At 36.1% G+C, this 21,541-nt stretch overlaps 1 protein-coding gene across 3 annotated transcripts in view; it reads right to left on the bottom strand.

Annotated features, from left to right (window-relative positions):
- MACROD2 (MACRO domain containing 2) overlaps positions 1–21,541 on the bottom strand; it is a 2,312,183-nt gene that overhangs the window by 2,290,111 nt on the left and 531 nt on the right. For all 3 annotated transcript variants that reach the window (XM_027560273.1, XM_027560275.1, XM_027560274.1), the window contains exon 2: positions 14,438–14,554. In XM_027560273.1, coding sequence (XP_027416074.1) covers positions 14,438–14,554 — 117 coding nt within the window. The remainder of the gene's footprint in view (positions 1–14,437; positions 14,555–21,541) is intronic.

Below are 21,541 nucleotides of genomic sequence, written 5' to 3' on the forward strand. Positions count from 1 at the left end.
ATAAAACAAGTCTTAATAAATTCTGAAAGACTGAAATGACACAAAGAATCTTTTCTCATCAAAATGGAACTCGAAGTCAGTAACAAAAAAAAAAAAAAAACTGGAATATTAAAAAATATATGAAAATTAAACAATACATTCAATTAACAGTGGGCAAAGGAAACAATCAGAAAATACACTGACACAAGTGAAAACATACCAAGAAAAAGAGAGAAAACTAAAATTTCTAAAATCAGAAATAAAAGTAGGGACAGGATTACAAATTTCACATACATAAAAAGGATGATAAGGGAATACTATGAACAACTATACACTAAAAAACTGGATAAACTAAAGAGAATGGACAAATACCTAGAAACACCTACCAAAACTAATTTATCACAAAGAAATACACTACAAGAAAATTATAGCCAATATTCCTTGTGAATAACTACGTAAAAATCTTCAACAAAACACAAACTGATTTCAGCACCAGCCTAAAGGGAATACACCTATGAATGGAAAAGAAGAAATGAAAGTATCTGTTCACAGATGATAAGATCGTATGTGTAGAAAACCCGAAATATTACTAGGTTGAATTCAGTAGAGTCACAAGATACAAAATCAACACACAAAGTTCAGCTGCATGTCTGAGCATGTACAAACAATGAACAACTGACAAGGAAATTAAGAAAACAATTTCATCTACAATAGCATCAAAAAGAATAAAGTACTTAGCAATAAACTTAACCACTGAGGTGAAAGACTTGTACGATGAAAGTTAGAAAACACTGCTGAAATAAATTATTCTTAGTTTCTGTTTTTTAAAATATTGTTATTATTTAAAAAACAGAAAATAACAAGCATTTGTAAGAATGTGAAGGAAACCCTGTACAATGCTGATGGGAATGTAAAATGGCACAGCTATTGTAGAAAACAGTACTGTGGTTCCTCGAAAAGTTAAACATAGAATTACCATATAATCCAGCAATTCCATTCCTATTTATGTAGCCAAAAGAACTGAAAATAGAGACTCAAACAGACACTGGTACACCAAAGTTTACAGCACCATTATTCATAATAGCCTAAAGGTAGAAACCCAAATGTCTATCAACAAATGAATGAATAAACAAAATGTGGCATATATACACAGTGGAATATTACCCAACCATAAAAAAGAAGAAAATTCTAATACACACTACAATATGAATGAACCTAGAAAGCATTTTAATAAGTGAAATAAGCCAGACATAAAAAACAAATATTGTATGATTCTACTTAAATGAAGTCTAGAACAGGAAATTTATGGATACAAAAAATAAGTAGAGATTGCTAGAACTTGGATGAAAGAGGAAAATGGGTAGTTATTATATAATGGATCATGAAGGTGTGTACATGCTAAGTCGCTTCAGTCGTGTCAGACTCTGCAACCTCAGGGACTGTAGTCACCAGGTTCCTCTGTCCATGGGATTCTCCAGGCAAGAATACTGGAGTGGGTTGCCATTTCCTTCTGCAAGCCACCTTCCTGACCCAGGGATTGAACCCATATCTCTTATGACTCTTGCATTGGCAGGCAGGTTCTTTACCACTAGCACCACCTAGGAAGATACCAAGTTTCTATTTGGGAAGATAAAAATGTTTTGGAAATGGGTACTGATGATGACTGTAAGTGTACTGAAAAACCACTGAATTGGGAAGCCCTGGTAGTTCAGATAATAAAGAATCTGTCTTCAATGCAGGAGACCCTGGTTTGATCCCTGGGTGGGGAAGGTCCCCTGAAGCAGGGCATGGCAACCCACTCCAGTATTCTTTCCTGGAGAATCCCATGGACAGAGGAGTCTAGCAGGCCCCACTTCATGGAGTCACAAAGAGTCGGACACGACTAAGCGACTAACACACAGTGATGACTGTAAATGTACTGAAAAAAAACCCTGAATTGTTAAAATGGTTAAGATTTTAAACACACCTAAGAACCAAGTTAGCATAAATCTGAGTCAGTTACTTAGCTGAGATAAGCATATGTTTAGTAAACTTATATGGTCATTATTATCTCTGCTCAGCCATGTTATCACCTGCATAAGATGAAGAACTCAGAGACTACAGAGCCCAGAATATTTTTTGTATTTATTTGCCAGACATTTATAAGCATGGTCAAATTCAGTATTCTTATGAGTCATTTAATTTCTACCATCATTAAAACAACCAAGATGTCAGGCATCTGGGTATCTCCACCCAGACACACCTGCTATTTTAACAATTAAGTAAGATAAATATTTCCAGAGCCCATCCTATTTATATTCCTTAAAGATGGACAGATTGTCTCTACACCAGGACTGGCTTCCTGCCACCTCTTGCTCTCCACTATTTCTTCTCACGCCTCTTTTTCCTTTTGCTCCTACATCCTTCACACTTTTCTCTCTCAGGCAGCCTAAGAAACTCAAAATTCCTGTCTGCTTTTGCCCTTACTTTCCAAGATTCTCATATCCACAAATGTTCAAGATATTTTTCTCAACTGAAAGTCATCTCCTCTGATGTACATATTATGCTATTCCCTTAGTATATGAAAGCTGTTCAGCCAGATTTTGTTTTAAACAGAAATTTTTTTCCTTTTCAATGACAATTAGGATTCATACACATTAAAGGCCAGAAATGTTATTAGTTTGTTATTAACTCTTACTAAGTGCTAAATAATAACAAAAATTAGAAATTGTAAAACAGTAGCCTTTAATTCAAAAAGTATTTTCAGTTTTACATGCCGTCTTCTCTCTCAAATCTAATAGTACAAATTTCAAAATTCTTAAAAACCACATACAAGCACTCATAGAAGAAACAAACAAAAAAATTAGTTTCTGATGTTTCCAAATTAGCAATGTCTTAAATTTTTTTTCCTTGACCAGTTGTAACTTACTTAGCATACTTACCTCAAACTACAAAATGGGTTGGTACACAACAACCTCCGCTAGACATCATACAGTAAAATTCCAAGAAACAGTCACACTTCCTACCTTCTAAAGCAGACAGTCCAAATTCAAACTGTATGTGTACTTAGAGTCACAAGCATAGGCAAAAAATCTACCTTCTATTATACACTGGCTATGAGCACAAGAAGTTTCACACAAGAGGAAGGTGTGTTCTGTAATAAGAAGGAGCTCTGATCTCAATTATGTTCTCTTCATGACCTTAAAAAGGAGAAATAAATACCCCAGTGGGGTAACTGAGACATGAGGAGACAAGTTTAGGGATGTCATAGGTTCTCCAGGTAGGGTATTCAGCAGCAGAATTGGGATGTGAGGAGAGACACATTTAATTCCAAAATCTGTGCATTCCCAGAGGTAACAAAGAACACACGTATACTTAACAAAATAATAGAAATCACTCCCATTATCATATAGTTGATGGGCATGATAACACTTCAGTTCAGTCGCTCAGTCGTGTCCAACTCTTTGCGACCCCATGAACGGCAGCACGCCAGGCTTCCCTGTCCATCACCAACTCCCGGAGTTCACTCAAACTCACGTCCATCGAATCGGTGATGCCATCCAGCCATCTAATCCTCTGTCATCCCCTTCTCCTCCTGCCCTCAATCTTTCCCAACATCAAGGTCTTTTCAAATGAGTCAACTCTTCGCATGAGGTGGTCAAAGTATTGGAGTTTCAGCTTCAACATCAGTCCCTTCAATGAACACCCAGGACTGATCTCCTTTAGGATGGACTGGTTGGATCTCCTTGCAGTCCAAGGGACTCTCAAGAGTCTTCTCCAACACCACAGTTCAAAAACATCAATTCTTCGGCACTCAGCTTTCTTTACAGTCCAACTCTCACATCCATACATGACCACTGGAAAAACCATAGCCTTGACTAGATGGACCTTTGTTGACAAAGTCATGTCTCTGCTTTTTAATATACTGTCTAGTTTGGTCATAACTTTCCTTCCAAGGAGAAAGCATCTTTTCATTTCATGTCTGCAATCACCATCTGCAGTGATTTTGGAGCCCAAACAAAATAGTCTGTCACTGTTTCCACTGTTTCTCCATCTATTTACCATGAAGTGATGGGACCGGATGCCATGATCTTTGTCTTCTGAATGCTGAGCTTTAAGCCAACTTTTTCACTCTCCACTTTCACTTTCATCAAAAGGCTCTTTAGTTCTTCTTCACTTTCTGCCATAAGGGTGGTGTCATCTGCATATCTGAGGTTATTGATATCTCTCCTGACAATCTTGATTCCAGCTTGTGCTTCTTCCAGCCCAGCGTCTCTCATGATGTACTCTGCAAAGAAGTTAAATAAGCACGGTGACAATATACCGCCTTGACGTACTCCTTTTCCTATTTGGAACCAGTCTGTTGTTCCATGTCCAGTTCTAACTGTTGCCTCCTGACCTGCATACAGGTTTCTCAAGAAGCAGGTCAGGTGGTCTGGTATTCCCATCTCTTTCAGAATTTTCCACAGTTTCTTGTGATCCACACAGTCAAAGGCTTTGGTATAGTCAATAAAGCAGAAATAGATATTTTTCTGAAACTCTCTTGCTTTTTCAATGATTTAACAGATGCTGGCAATTTGATCTGTGGTTCCTCTGCCTTTTCTAAAACCAGCTTGAACATCTGGAGTTCACAGTTCACGTATTGCTGAAGCCTGGCTTGGAGAATTCTGAGCATTACCTTACTAGTGTGTGAGATGCATGCAACTGTGCGGTAGTTTGAGCATTCTTTGGCATTGCCTTTCTTTGGGATTGGAATGAAAACTGATTTTCCAGTCCTGTGGCCACTGCCTACTTTTCCAAATTTGCTGACATATTGAGTGCACTTTCACAGCATCTTTTTAGGATTTGAAATAGCTCAAGTGGAATTCCATCACCTCTACTAACTTTGTTTGTAGTGATGCTTCCTAAGGGCCACTTGACTTCACATTCCAGGATGTCTGGCTCTAGGTGAATGATCACACCACCATGATTAACTAGGTCATGAAGATCTTTTTTGTACAGTTCTTCTGTGTATTCTTGCCACCTCTCCTTAATATTCTGCTTCTGTCAGGTCCGTACCATTTCTGTCCTTTATTGAGCCCATCTTTGCATGAAATGTTCCCTTGGAATCTCTAATTTTCTTCAAGAGATCTCTAATCTTTCCCTTTCTATTGTTTTCCTCTATTTCTTTGCATTGATCGCTGAGAAAGGCTTTCTCATCTCTCCCTGCTATTCTTTGGAACTCTTCATTCAAATGCATATATCTTTCCCTTTCTCCTTTGCTTTTCACTTCTCTTCTTTTCACTATTTGTAAGGCCTCCTCAGACAGCCATTTTGCTTTTTTGCATTACTTTTTTCTGGGGATGGTCTTGATCCCTGTCTCCGATACAGTGTCACGAAACTCTGTCCACAGTTCATCAGGCACTCCGTCTATCAGATCTAGTCCCTTAAATCTATTTGTCACTTCCACTGTATAATCATAAGGGATTTGATACATTAAGCCTCAACTTATACCAAAAAGGAAAACAAACGAACAAAAAAAAACCTGAAAGTTTTTACCCCAACAGAATCACTAGTACAGGAGAAGTATAAAATTTGGGAAATCTCTTAACTCTGTTATTTTCATATGGCAGATATAATCTCAAATCTAAATTGATGGGAGAATTACCACGATGGGATAGTCTGGATTCTTAACTGAATATATCCTAATTCAATCTCCAGGAAACAAACAAAAATCTGAAATCTATGACTTGCTCTGGAGCTAGACCAAACTAAAATGTAGTATTTCCAAACCTCCAAATGCACAAATATCTTCTGCCCTGGCATTCATATGGCCAGGCATAAGGATGTTTATTGAACTTTATTACCTATATTTTGTTACTTGCTTCATCAATAACTCCCAACTTGTCCTAAACCAAAGGCTTCAATAAAACAGTAAATTATATTCAAATCCTTATTTTGAACACTTATATGAAAATGTAACAAATAAATATTTGAAAAAAGAAGACTCATACAGGAAAGACAATCAAGGTGGGGACGAGGGTCGGAGGGAAGGTTGACTTTGGCTGCCACCAGTCTATAACCTATCTCAAAGTACCTGTCTGCACTGATCAAATAGATTTAAGTAAAACCATACTTACTTGTATAATTCATTTAATGGGTTAAAAAAGAAAACTAACACAATCTGTGGTGAAGTTATGGACCTATAAAATACACAGAAAGATCTTTAAATCCTGTGGTTTCAAAACTGGGTCATATTTACATGTATCAAAAAAAATTTATTTTTGTTTCTACATTATTTTAAAAAACAAGTTTAAATCCAAGGACAATTTACATAGCACTTGGTGGCACACAATGCAATGTGCAATAAAACTTATGTGTTGTTAAAACTGTGTTGGAAAGTAGTTTAGAAGACCAAGGATAAGATAAAGGCAGAGGAAAAACAAAAACCATGTAGTGAATTATGAATCCCTATATCATTTCATATTCTTTTTTCTCCATTTTAGAAGTTAACCTTATTTCACAAATGTCTGACTAAACTGATGCTTACATCTTCACACAAAATACCACTATACAAAAATTGTTTATATTTTCACACATTAGTGTGAACGTCATTTATCCTCAAAATTCTCTTACTCAGCTTAATTCTTCCATGGGAACCTAATTCTTTATCTGTAGCCAAGTTCTTTTTTGATGCAAACCAATAAACTCAGTAAAGGGCTTAAACAGGATATAATATTAAGATAATTTCTAGGTTTTTTTATGTGTCAAAAATCAATAATTACAAAATAAAGGCACTCAGAATACCTGAAAATTTTTCCACACTTAAAACTATTGTTATATAATAGGCCTAAGTTTGTACATTTACACTCATTCAACTTAAGTTGTGTTGACATTTAAGCACACAGTTACTAAGTACTACAAATAACAATATACAATGCTGATGTATGCACGTAACACATGAATTCTCATCCTTGGGTCAACTAACTAGTTAAATATCTATACAGTAGTTCTGTAGAATCTTTACTGTTATTTATCAATAGGCTATCTAACCTTTAAAAGAGTAAGACTGACCTTATATTACAGACAGGAAAAGTATTTATTATCTACATTAAAAACAACTGGATTAATTTCTAAGGCCATCATTCCCACATGAATCTTTATAATTCAGTGGAAAAAAAAAAAAGGTGAAAAGACAAAAAATAATGTATGAAATGAAATACCACCAGGCAAATAGTTTATCATTTATTCAAGTCACAAAACAAATACTTATTAAATATCTACTGTGCATCAAGCATTATGCTAGATGGCAGGGATATAAAGGAGAGTTAAGACAGACAACATGGTCCCTATGTTCACAGTAAGTAGCCTTTATAAGGGGATAAACCTTGATCAGATAATTCTATGATTAAGTACATTAAAAACAAACTATTACCAATGCTGTATGAAAGTATTTAATATAGGAACCTGTTTCAGATCAAGGGTTCAGGGAAGACTTCAGGGAGAATAGAAAGGTTTCAATCTGAGAACTGAAAGCTGAGATGTGAAGATAAAAACAAAATGATAAATCATCAGCAGTGGGAAGGAGCACAGTACATTCCAGAAAGAGAAAGGACAGTGTGGCTAGATGCAGAGACCAAGAAAAAGGGTGATATAATAAGAGGCCAAAAGGAGAAAGGCCAGTTCATAGAAGAATTCAGATCATTTTAGGATTTTAGTCTTTAATCTGTATATGCTGTGTGCTAAGTCACATCATTCATATCCAACTCTTTGTGACCCTATCCATGGGATTCTCCGGGCAAGAACACTGGAGCGGGTTACCATTTCCTTCTCCAGGGGATTTTCCCAACCCAGGCATTGAACCCAAGTCTCTTATGTCTCCTGCACTGGCAGGCAAGTTCCTTACCACTAGAGCCACCTGGGAAGCCCAGTCTTTAGTCTACTTTTCACTTCTGGAGCGAAAAATATCTGTTTCTAATAAAAGCTCTACTTGGGTAACATCTTCACAGGTAATGGAAACTTCACAAATAAATGTTAAAAGAATAACCCTGAGTGATCTTAGTTACCTGAGGCAAAAAGAGATTTCTGTTTTTTAATTAAATTCATTTTAAGATCATGTAAAAAATGGGGGAAAAAATCACCACCCACTGAAAACAAAAGACTTGTACCTAATAAAGTTGAGGTGTTCTGCTCTGAGCTTTCTTCTGCTTCTACAGATTATTTTACTTTTAAAGTATAGTGCTCAAATTGAAAATATTAAAAGGAATCAATATCAAAAGGCTATAATAGGAAACATACCTTTCCAATTTTTATAACCCTACTAAATTCAATCCTGTTATAAATACCATGTTTCTAACTACTCAGTCATTTTAAATTGTGGCCTGTCTTCCAAACAACATTAAATATTTAATAAAAATAATGTGGTTAATATAGTTTTAAAATCTGTAGCGAAGCCCACCTCATCATAGTTATTAAAACTTTTAAATTTGTTTTACCACATGGTCCCTTACCCCGTCCATCTGATTTTCAGCAACATAATTATATTCTTATTTCCTCATTTCTGGTGATTAATAAATATACTGACATTCAGGAAATAGTTATTGCTAATTTACTAAGGATAGCAATACAGGGCTCTGCATTGGAACTGAAACATGACTAAGATACTTTTTCTTTGATGATTTTTGAATATCAACAGTCAACTTGGGACATAGGTAAAATATGACAAAATCCAAAACATTGAAATAAGATCTCAATGTGATAGGGAGACTCAAGAATTTGGACTTAACTTTTATTTCTTTGGTCAGCCATCACCTCTTACAGAAATAACATATTTTTTGGTTTGCCGTCACCTCTTAAAAATCATTCAAAAGTAGAAGTGAGTTAAAGAGAGCAAATAAGGCTGAACTTCTAAGTTAATCAAAAGAAACAAACACACATGCCTTCAGTAAACCCATAAATCTCAAAATATTTCTATACACCTCAAAAAATGGAAATTCAGACTTACAAAGACTTCACAGTTCAGGTATTTTCTAGTTAAATGTTTTCAAATGACCTATAAATCAGATTTGAATATTACATATAAGATATGAAATATCAAGTTTCTAAATGACCCTTTTACCATTTTGTCATACCTGAATAAAATAATTGTATAGTTTCCACCTAACTCATCTTCATTATTTTAGTTTTCATCCCTTACTGTTCCATATAAACATTAAAAGTAATGATTCACAATCCCCCTATAACTATAGCTATTTTCCCTAAGGGCAACCAGTAAGAGACAATTAGCCTAAGCATGGCAAAATCATGTTTCTCTGACTGGTATTCTAGTAGAACTTTAGCAAAGAAAGTAGCACAAGAGAACAGAACACACACCAGTTAAACCTGGGAACTGAACTTTTGTTCCTACAAAGAAGCAATGCCATCCGTCTATTATATCATATCTACCCATCCATTCATATATCTTTGTCTTTCTACTATATCCTAGGACTACAGTTTAGTAATTGTATGTATTGTACAGGTACTAACTTTAAATGACGCATTCCCATTTACCATATGCAGCAACAGAAGGACTAAAGAGAAAGATTCAAAGAGAAAGAACCTTTGGTTACTTTCATAGGATTTCAGAAAACCAATGCAATCTGAAAACAGGCAAATAAAAGGAAACAGCATTTATTTGCCTTTTCTGTATAAACTGTACTGCATGAAAACAAAAAAGTTGATAAGGAAAAATTCTTTATATACTGGATGCTTGGGGCTAGTGCACTGGGACAACCCAGAGGGATGGTATGGGGAGGGAGGAGGGTGGAGGGTTCAGGATGGGGAACACAGGTATACCTGTGGCGGATTCATTTCGATATTTGGCAAAACTAATACAATTCTGTAAAGTTTAAAAATAAAATAAAATTTTAAAAAATAAAAAAATAAAATGTAAATTATAAAAATAAATAAATAAAAACAAGATGAGAATTCTTTCTCAGGAAAGAATTTTAAAATTAAAAAAAAAAAGAAGTCCAATAAACAGGAGGAATGATAAAATTGGAATAACATTATTTTGCAACCCCTAATAAAATAATGCATCAGTCATCAATGGCTGCTAAATTCAGTAGGCAAAAAGTTGATAGGGAACATTACAAAGAATGGATTAGGCAGACAATATTTGAACCTAGTGATCAGTTTTAATCACCACAGAGAGCAATAACCAGACATTATGCAAAAAAGAATGTATAATAATCTATAAAGTAATCTTTCCAAAAAATAAAACTCAAGTCTGACCAAGCCTCTGGATTTAACTACCGGCTCGTAAGAAACACAGGGGGACAGAGGAACATGCTAAATGACACAACAAAGATGCACTGAGTAAAATCCAAAATTTCACATTCTATAAGACAAATAGCCTACTTTATTCAATGGATAAATTGCAAGAGGCAAAAGGACAGAAAGAGAAGAAACTACAGATTAAAAGAGACTTAAGAAATATATCAATTAAATGCAGTATGTGAAACTCGTTTAGATCTTGACTCAAGCAAACCAACCATACAAGAAAGCAAAACTATGAGATAATGAGAAAAATGTGAATACTAATTGGACATTTAATTAAAGAATTCTTAATTTTCAGGTGCAGTAGTAGTGTGGTTATATTAAAATAACAAAAATGTGCCCTTACCTTTTAGAGATGCATGCACAGGCATACATACATGTATTTACAGATAAAGTTGGTAAGATATACAGGAATTGCTCCAAAATAGTCTAGGAGAAATGTCCAGGGAACATGGATATACATGACATAAAACTAATCATTATTAACTGCTGAAACTGGATGGTGGGCACATAAAGGTTCATTATACTAGTCTATTTTTATATATCTTTTTAAATGCTCATTTTATTTTTTTAATTTTTTAATATAAATTTACTTATTTTAATTGGAAGCTAATTACTTTACAATATTGTATTGGTTTTGCCATACATCAACGTGAATCCACCACGGGTGTACACGTGTTCCCCATCCTGAACCCCCCCTCCCACCTCCATCCCCATACCATCCCTCTGGGTCATCCCAGTCCACCAGCCCCAAGCATCCTGTATCATGCACCAAACCTGGACTGGCGATTTGTTTCATATATGATATTATACATGTTTCAATGCCATTCTCCCAAATCATCCCACCCTCTCCCTCTCCCACAGAGTCCAAAAGAGTGTAAAAGAATACATTTGAATCAGTTCTAATGAAGTGGATGAAACTGAAGCCTATTATACAGAATGAAGTAAATGCTCATTTTAAAGTTTGAAAAAAAAAAAAAAAGCATTGTCCTTTGTAGACTGTTAACCTCTGAGGCATTCTTATGTAATGTACTAACTTAGCCCACTTAGGCATAAGGCACTATTACAGGTGCTAGAGAAATAGTATAATAGGAGAAACAAGTATTTTAAAATTCCCTACAACAGAGCAACTGACAAATGAAACAGTATTATTACATAATTGCTAACCAGAGGAAGAAGTAATCAGAAGCATATAATTTCAGAGATTTACTAATAGTAGTTGACAAATATAACCATGAATAATAAGCAAATGGGTTTTGGGGTATCAGTCTTTTGGGTAATCTCCCATTCTTTCTTCTATGGGTCCCTGCTGCTGTGAAGTCGCTTCAGTCGTGTCCGACTATGTGGGACCCCATGGACAGCAGCCCACCAGGCTCCTCTGTCCACAGGATTCTCTAGGCAAGAATACTGGAGTGGGTTGCCATTTCCTTCTTCATCTATGGGTCCCTGGCTTTCTGATATTATCAAACTAGTAAGTCAAAGTAAAAAATATCATCTACTTGCTTCTTTCTTTCTGCAGAAACATTGATTTTATATTGTTTGGCAATTTTTGGTTTCCTTTTGTTAAGACAGCTTAAAATTACAACAAATACATTTGGCCACTCTCCTCATTTTTATTTAAATGTCTATTACAATACAATAATAAGAAGCATTTAATTAAAGGGAAACTGAACAAAATTAAGAAAAAAAATTTTAAACAATAGCTTGAGAACATTCCATGTAATCATGAACATCAAGGCCAAAATGGTCTTCCATAAAAATGCAGATAATAAACAATAAACTATTTAACTTAAAATTGGAATATTATGCTTATGCTAGCCCAACAAATAGTATTCTTTTCCTACAAATCAGAAACTAAATGACATAGACCCATAAACAAATGTCTTTTAAAACTTAGTTTGAAATCTTATACTTAAAAGGTTAAATTATTATAAATACCAATACCTACTTATATATTAATACATACCTATTTACAAGCAGTGGCTTAAACACTCAAAAATAAAATATAAAAATATTACTATGTAATTGTCCTTTATCATTTTTCAAAGATTTATATTTTTAAAGGATCTTTCAAACTAATAAAATACCAAAACTCTTTTGACTAATATTTCAGTATAATTGAGCACTGGATAGGTAACACTGGAAGAAATCACAATGAAAGATATATATAATGCAGAGAAATTAACAGATATTATTCCATTTCATGAAAAAGAGAAGAGACCAGTCACCAATTTCTGGGTCACAATACAGTAACATTAAATGGAAATACAACACTGTTTAATAGAAATACAATTTTGATACCACCACCTAGTTCCTCATGAAAAACATTCACAATCAAAAAACTTGAAGAAAAAAATGAAATATAGACAGCAGTTGTAAATCACTTATAGAGCTCATATTGGGAGAAATGATTAAATAATAGGCCCTTGTTAGGGAATAACAATGTGCGGTGTTATTCAATGTATCTTTTCTGACTGGGGGAAATATTTTGGCCTGTGGTATCTCTGAAAATACCCAACTCTTGAGTTCTCTAACAACCCAGTTCAACCAAAAGTCTCTCATGATGACTATTCAAATAGAAGCAACCAACATCAAGGCCAAGCCTCTACACAGACGTGAGCAGACTCAAAACTGGGCAGTGTAGCCTGCGTATCACTATTGCTTTTTCGATTATTCTGGCAGCAACAGAAATCTACCTGTTTCAGGATGCAAAATTTGTTTAAATAGATCATCATCCTTAGAAAATGACCACCTACAACAGCAATGAAGAAAGAAAATCAGATAAATGAAGCAAAGGTAAAAGACAGATTCACCTGTCACAAAAAGTGGAGCTTAAGTATTCACTATCAGTTTCTCATAAACAAAAGAATTAGTAACTGAGACCAAAACATGAAGAGGCACATGGCCCTAGTTCAGAGAAGGCCCAGAAATCTGTCCTTGTGATCTATACACTTTTCTTTACACAGCACTGTCTTCTCTCAATGATGTCTTAATTCAACCATTATTAAAACGACTGCATTTGCTGAAGACACTGGGCAAGCAGGTCAGATGTGTATATCTCAATCAGCTTGTTCAGTGACCCCAAAAGAACCTGGGGTACAGCCACTACCTCATTTGCCCAAGGTCACACATGTTTCCAGGCAGAGTAAGCTCTAAAGGAGCCCACAGACTTTGCCTTCCTAGAAAAACAAAATTCTCTCTAAAGCCCAAACACTGAGGTAAACATGTTCTCTGCACAGACACCAAAGGCTAATTTGGCTGCTATTTCCCAGATTTTGCCCATAGGAATTCCATGCTAATCTTCTTGATCTGGGTCCATAGAATACTCTATAATTCCCTGTCTGGAGCCACCAGGGAAGCCAATCTAAGATTGTGTTCCAATCTAAAACCACAATCTATGAAATTAGAAGGTTTTAAGTCCCTTTCATAAAATCAGCTTTCATTCTCAATATTTATATATCCTTAAAAAACACCATTTCTTCTTAAATTTCACATTCAGACTATTAACACCAATGAGTATTCATTCACAGATAATATGTTAAACATCCATTAAATCTCTTATGCTTTTGTAGAACTGTTTCCATATACCTTCCTAATACTTAATAGTTCATTTATATTCTAACACATATATTTCCCTGAAACAATCTGGACTCTCATTAGATCATAAAAACTTTAAGAGTGAGTTAACTTTGTCATACAAATACTTTACAAGTAAACATAACATATCATACAACATATAAACTCTTCTCTAAAATTACATGAAATGTTATTTGGTTTTTCTCTGTTCTTCCTAATACACTCTTTCAACTGTATCCAATTCTTAAAATAACTTTACAAATGAACCTAATCAAAACAAACCCAACAGGCCATCCCACCAAAGCAGCATATCCCTAATATCATTTGTTCCAAACACTACTGTAGAATAAATTTTTTAAAGTAACTGTAAAAAAGTACCACATAAATGTGGTATATTTCCAAACATGAATTACGTTAATACAATTTAAGTTTAAATAACACAGGGTAGATTGCTAAAAACAATTAAATGACAACCAGTTATTTCATATAGCAAAAATGACATCTCTTTATTAAGTGCCAGTTATTCCATTCTATCACCAACTGTCCTGCAGAGGTCATAAACAAATAGGAATGGTATCTACCTGAAAAGATGTTCTGAGAAACTTACCATCATTTTGGCTCTTGCCCTTCATCTCCTCTTTCCACGATGGGATGGTGTTCAGGGGAACATAGTCCCTTATGTATTCTTTGCGTCTCTCCTCTATGGTCATCTTCAGTAAACGTTCTTGCAAAATAAAAGCAGAATCTCCATTTGTATTTAACTTTTAGGTTCAGGATTTATTTTATAATTTAAATATTAACCATGTTAAATTAACCAAGAGTTGATGTGGGCTTGAAGAATACCAAAATACAAATCTAGTGACTCCATATTTGAATGGAGTCAAATTAACACTCAGCGGGCAAAAAAAAAGATCAAAGCCTGATGAGGAAAACATTCTTGTGACAGTCCAGAAAGAAGCTCTTTCAGACATCTACTGACAGTCCACTATGTGCCAAATGATACATTTATACACTGCAGGTACAAAGGTGACCTTAACTCTGGAGGAGTTCATAAGACAAAAGGGGAAATGGGTAAGATAAAAAATAATAGCTACATAAATAAAATAAAATATCCTAAGATAAATACATACAAATGCTAAAAGCACAAGAAAAGCAACCACCAAGATATTCCTTAAGTCTATGATGCCATCAACAATAAAAATGTCCTTTCAATTTAATAATACCTTTGTGGAGGTGATATAAATAATACTTTATAAGTCTTGATTATAACATTATAACACTTTTTAAACACTTAGAATTAACGACAGCTGATGTCATTTATAAAGAACTCACTGTGTGCCAGGACCTTCACATGTATACTTTAATTAAAATAATCTTTCCAACACTCAGCAAAACTGATGGTATAATTATCCCGATTTTGCAGATGGGGAAATGAAGCACATCAAAGTTCAGCAATTTGTTCAAATCAAGAGAGCTTTCCATTAAAATCCACATAGATATCTCCATCAACAACTATAGCCTACACCATTAGCCACTATATAGTACTACCGTTATATAGTACTACCGTCTCAAGGAAAGCTCCCGAAGAGGTGACTGCAGCACACCAGGCTTCCCTATGCCAGGCTTCCCAGTCCATCACCAACTCCAGGAACTTGCTCAAACTCCATGTGTATTGAATCAGTGATGCCATCCAACCATTTCATCCTCTGTCATCCCCTTCTCCTCCTTCCTTCAATCTTTCCCAGCATCAGCATCTTTTCAAATGAGTTGGTTCTTCACATCAGGTGGCCAAAGTATTGGAGCTTCAGCATCATATCTTCCAATGAATATTCAGGACTGATCTCCTTTAGGATGGACTGGCTTGAGCTCCTTGCAGTCCAACGGACTCTTAAGAGTCTTCTCCAACACTACATTCAAAAGCACCAGTTCTTCAGCACTTAGCTTTCTTTATAGTCCAACTCTCACATCCATACATGACTACTGGAAAAACCATAGCTTTGACTAGATGGAGCTTTGTTGGCAAAGTAATGCCTATGCTTTTTAGTATGCTGTCTTGGTTGGTCATAGCTTTTATTCGAAGGAGCAAGCGTCTTTTAATTTCATGGCTGCAGTCACCATCTGCAGTGATTCTGGAACCCAAGAAAATAGTCTGTCACTGTTTCCATTGTTTCCCTATCTATTCGTCGCAAAGTGATTGGACTGGATGCCATGATCTTAGTTTCTTCAATGCTGAGTTTTAAGGCAACTTTTTCTCTCCTCTTTCACTTTCATCAGGAGGCTCTTTAGTTCTTCTTTGCTTTCTGCCAGAAGAGTGGTGTAATCTGCACATCTGAGGTTATTGATATTTCTCCCAGAAATCTTGATTCCAGTTTGTGCTTCATCAGGACATCCCGCCATTTCACATGATGTACTCTGCATGTAAGTTAAATAAGCAGGGTGACAATATACACCCTTGACATACTCCTTTCCCAATTTGGAGCCAGTCTGTTGTTCCATATCCAGTTCTAACTGTTGCTTTTTGACCTGCATACAGATTTCTCAGGAGGCAAGTCAGGTGATCTGGTATTCCCATCTCTTTCAGAATTTTCCATAGTTTGTTGTGATCCACACAGTCAAAGGCTTTAGCATAGTCAATAAAGCAGAAGTAGATGTTTTTCTGGAATTCTCTTGCTTTTTCGATGATCCAACAGATGTTAACAATTTGTCCTCTGCCTTTTCTAAATCCAGCCTGAACATCTGGAAGTTCTCAGTTGACATACTGTTGAAGCCTAGCTTAGAGAATTTTGAGCTTTGAATAAACTATTCAAGAATAATTTAATGACGGTATTAATACAAGGAGGAAAATGGCCACAAATTTGAAAAGTAACTGGAAACATAAAACAAAAATGCACAGAAATCTCTATACCATGCCAAGCAGTTTAATCTTACCCTAAAAACTGTTTTGGGTTGTTGTTGTTGTTTAGTTGCTAAGTGTGTCCAACTCTTTAAAACCCCATAGCCTGTAGCCCACCAGGCTTCTCTGTCCTTGAGATTTCCCAGGCAAGAATACTGGAGTGGGTTGCCATTTCCTTCTCCAAGGGATCTTCCCCACCCAGGGATCAAACCCACATCTCCCACACTGGCAGGCAGATTCTTTACTGCTGAGCTACCAAGGAAGCCCTTATCCTACAAACTACACCACTAATATACAAAGTTGATTATGCACATCCTAGATGGTGCATAAAATGATCTACTAGGATACAGGAGGAAAAATAATGTAAAAATTCTGTTTGAATCTAAGGGAGTAACAAGTTAAGATTTAATAATATTAAATGTATAAACTGACACTGGCATCCTCACTCATTTTGTTATGTCAGCTGTCATGTATCATGTCCTTTACCAAAGGTCTCCATGATGTAGAGCTATTGACAGTCATATTCACACTCTCAATTCTCTTTCAGCATACTATGAGGTACAGTAGTTTAGGTAAGTGGTTTTAAGGATAGTATCTCATTTTAGGTAATCTAACCCTCATAAAATAATCAATTTAAAAGATTGTTTCATAGAAATAAACTGAAAAAAGTATTTATGTAAGCACAAGTGAACAAAAACTGGGGAAGCAACATTTTTCCCTACTCCTAGGACTGGCTTACATGGGATATATTCAATACTACAATACTCCAGAGTCAACACTATATTGAATTTAAGACCTCTAGGGCATTCAAGTTGAAATCAAGAATCTGGAACTCAGGAGAAAGAAAACCAGCCTAGTGATTTTGGAATTCATAACCTAAAATTCTAGTCCTACAGTAAGTTCATAGGAAAGGATAAGATAGGAAAGCAAACGTCAAGCAAACAACATTTAGGGAGTGGACACAAAGATGGGAAAATAAAATAAAACAGATGTCACTGGGGGTACAAGGTGAATCAGGGTCCCAGTGATATAGAAACCAGCAGAGAAAAGGGTTTTAATGAGGAGAAGAGGGGAAATCTTGTCAATTGCCACAGGATGATCAGGAAGAATGAAAATTAATAAGCCACACGTTTTTATCATCTGGGTCAAGAACAACACTGAAAAGAGAACAAAATGGTCAACAGAGCCATCTGGATTCTAACACCAAATCATGCAAATCTATGTGATTTTGGGTAACTTAATCTCTTTGCATCTTTCTTCTTGAGGCAGGCTGGTAGGTATTAGTCCCAACATATAGATGAGACAACTGAGAGAGAGAGAAGTTGAATAATTTACCTAAAGTTCTACAGCTAGTAAGCAATACAACTAGGATGCAAACCCAGGCAAATAGAGTTCAAAGCTCAAGACAGCTTTGAGTGCAAGCTCAAAGCTTACAATATACTACCTCATGAAGTTGTGAGAATTAAATAAGACAATTCAAGTATGTTACTTAAAATAGTGCTGGGCACACAAAAACAGAACTCATATAGTATTTTTATACCAGTACCACCATCATTGTTATTACTGAATGACTTTAGAAACATTAGTTTCCTTAAAGCATAACTGAGATCCAGGAGATGAGGGACTGAGCAAAGTGAGAATAGCAACTCCAAGGGGAACCCTATGGAAGGAAAGCTACCTTACGGTAGAAAAGACTTTAATTGTTAAAGGCTGAGAAGAGGAACCCAAAGACACTGAGAAACTAAACATACCCAAATGAGCATAAATGACAATACAAGATCTCAAAGAATACAGATGATACAAAGAGCACAAGCAGATGGGTTAACCTTAGAAACCAAGAAAAAAAGTGTTTCCTCTAAAAAAAAGGAAGAAAGCGGAAAACAACGGACATGTAAAGAAAGAAAGAGACTATGGAGAATGATGTTAGGGCTGTTCATGTGTTCATGACATGTATTTTCTCCATGAATAAAAAAGGCAATGTCAGACTTCTCTGCTGGTACAGCGGATAGTTATCTGCCTGCCAATGCAGGGGATATGGATTCAATCCCTGGCCCAGGAGGATTCCACATGCCACAGAGCAACTAACCCTGTGTGCCACAATTACTAAGCCCGCACCCCCAGAGCCCGTGCTCCACAACAAGAGAAGCCTCCGCATTGAGAAGCCTGCTCACAGCAACCAAAAGTAGCCCCTACGCTGCAACTAAAGAAAGCATGAGCACAGGAACAAAGACCAATTGCAGCCAAAAAAAAAAAAAAAAACACCAAGAGAATGTCATCTGTTTAGTATAGGAGGTTGGGGTCTTGGTGAAAAAAGAAGCTTGAAGGAAACAGTAAATATGAAATAATCACAGAGGAATAAAAGTGATGACTGGTGTTTACCAAAGCACAACCATAAAAGCTCAGATCACTAATATAGAAATACTGCAATATCAACAATCAGGATCAAAAATATTACACAAGCAACTTGTACTTTTTAGTATCAGAGTATATATGGGAAAGCAACCTGACCTCTGTCATTCCATTTACTTAAAAACTCAACTACGGACACGAAATAAGACAACAAGATAAAACACTGAGATAATTTAGCTTTCAGTACTTAAAATGATAGCACACATGGAGTGCTTTTGAATTAGGGGGTGCAAACTATTAGATCAACATCATTTATTTAACTTATGTGGACTTGAGAATTCCTTACTTATTTAAACAATGACACATACTGGAGGCGACAGTCATATATACAGTCTCTTCAGTTTTACACAAAACTTTTCCTTAAGGGATGTTTCAGCTTTGCAGTTATACTTACTATATGATATACTGAGTTAAAATGTGTTTATAGAATGCCTTGACATTTCAATGAGGTAGGTAAGCCTTCCTTTAGATTTAAATAATAGCTACAAAAATACGATAATACCCTCTTCGGTGCAATTCAGAAGAAGGTAATGTATTCCATCCTTAATACTACGATCCTGGAAGTCCTTATCTCCTTCTTGATGGTACAACATTAGACAAAAATTTTATTGAAATATAGTTGATTTAAAATATTATATATACTACATATTCCAAAAATAGATATCCTAATTAAGACACTGACACACTAAAACGTGTTCAAGGCCATAATAACTTTCTCTTTTAACATTCAACTTCATGCAAAAATAGGTTAGTTTTGGACAAGAGAAAAATTTACTTTGTTAAATGCCTTCTTTAACCGTGTATTTGCTTCTCTGTTAGGATATATTAATTTGGTAATATTTTCTCCTATTACTACAAGTAAGAGAAGAAAAAAATCAAGACATTAAAGTTTCTAAAATGCTTGTTTATCACAGTCTAACAGTGTAGATGTTAAATGAAGGACTATTATAACATTGTGACTTTAGGAACATTATTATGGAATAAAGATAGTTCTTCAGTAATTGCTATAATTTCATTAATTATTCAGCTATTGAAAACAATCTCCATGTCTTTCACTATTCTGCCTTCATTATTATCAGTAATACCCAACCTAATATTTCAAGATTATCAATAAAAATGGGCATAAAAGATTTTTCAAAGCTTATAAGGTAAATTGTTGACATTCAAATAACTTCTACTGGGAAAACAAAGCAAAATTATTTTACACTACTTTATATATCAACAGCATTTGTTTTGCAACACCAAAATTCAGTTCAATATATGTCCATAATCATTAAAATATAATTAAATGGTACACAACCTAGTCTGTCAATATTTAAAGACCCTTTTAATTGGGTCCTTCAGTTATGCTATGTCAATTCTTGCCAGTAGTTAATGTGGAAAAAAGAATCCCTATTAATCCCTTTATTCATGCACTGTTTGAAGTAAGCCTTATATTAAAGGATTCTTTTCCCACATTCATTCCCTTTCTTTCATCTGCTGCTTGGCCTTATTTATAAAGACCAGGAGCTGCAATAACAATCCACAGGTTTTAAACATCTATCATCAAGGAAATCAACTTTCACTCTAGTCACTCTTTTATCCTTGCTCTATAAAGAAGGTAAGGTACTTAGGAGAGATTTGCAGTTCTGTCATTCGATATACTAAGTTTAGTATATCTTAGCAGTACCACTGCAAGTACTTTTTACTACATTTCTGTATAATTAGCTAATTTTTAAAAAAGAAAGAAAAAACTGCAGAGACTCTTGGAATATTGCCTAACTGATGCCAAAGAGAAACAAGGAGAAGGGGAGAAAAGATAGTTGAGTCGCACATTTCAATGTCTTATCGACCTCAATGCCGCCGTCAACCTAGCTGAGGTGGGCAAGCTTGGATCTGCACAAAACTCAGGGGTGGGCTCATTCACTGAGTGACTTTAGTCTCACAATCTTACTCGGAGCAACTTCAGACCGTGACGGAATAGAGGAAAAGCACTGCGGAGAAAAACCCATTCGGACTTCTCCAAAGACACCTAGCCTCGCGGACCAGACACGCTCGCTTTAGGATTCCCCGGAGATCCAGGTTCCAAAAGTCACACTGCGGCGGGCGCAGGAGGAAAGGCCCTGACTGAATACCCAGAGGCGGGGACGCCCGGCCAGCGGAGCACAAGGGAGCGAGGCGACGGGTGACCGGCTGAGGCTCCGCGGGAGCGGGGCAGCATCAGCAGCTGCAGTCCGGCCATCGGCCGGCGGGCACGTGTCCGCGGGACACCGAGGCGGGGAATCCCAGAGTGCCGGCTGGGGTCCGGGCACAGGTCGGGGGGCTTGGGGGAGGCCGGCGGAGCCCAGGGGCCGCCGCGCAGAGGTCCGCGCCGGCGTCCCGGCGAAGGTGACCGGGCGCAGCGGGAGGCGGAGAGGGGCGTGCGCCCAC

The sequence above is a fragment of the Bos indicus x Bos taurus genome, chromosome 13 (genome assembly GCF_003369695.1).
Source record: "Bos indicus x Bos taurus breed Angus x Brahman F1 hybrid chromosome 13, Bos_hybrid_MaternalHap_v2.0, whole genome shotgun sequence".
In the NCBI taxonomy this organism is placed as follows: domain Eukaryota; kingdom Metazoa; phylum Chordata; class Mammalia; order Artiodactyla; family Bovidae; genus Bos; species Bos indicus x Bos taurus.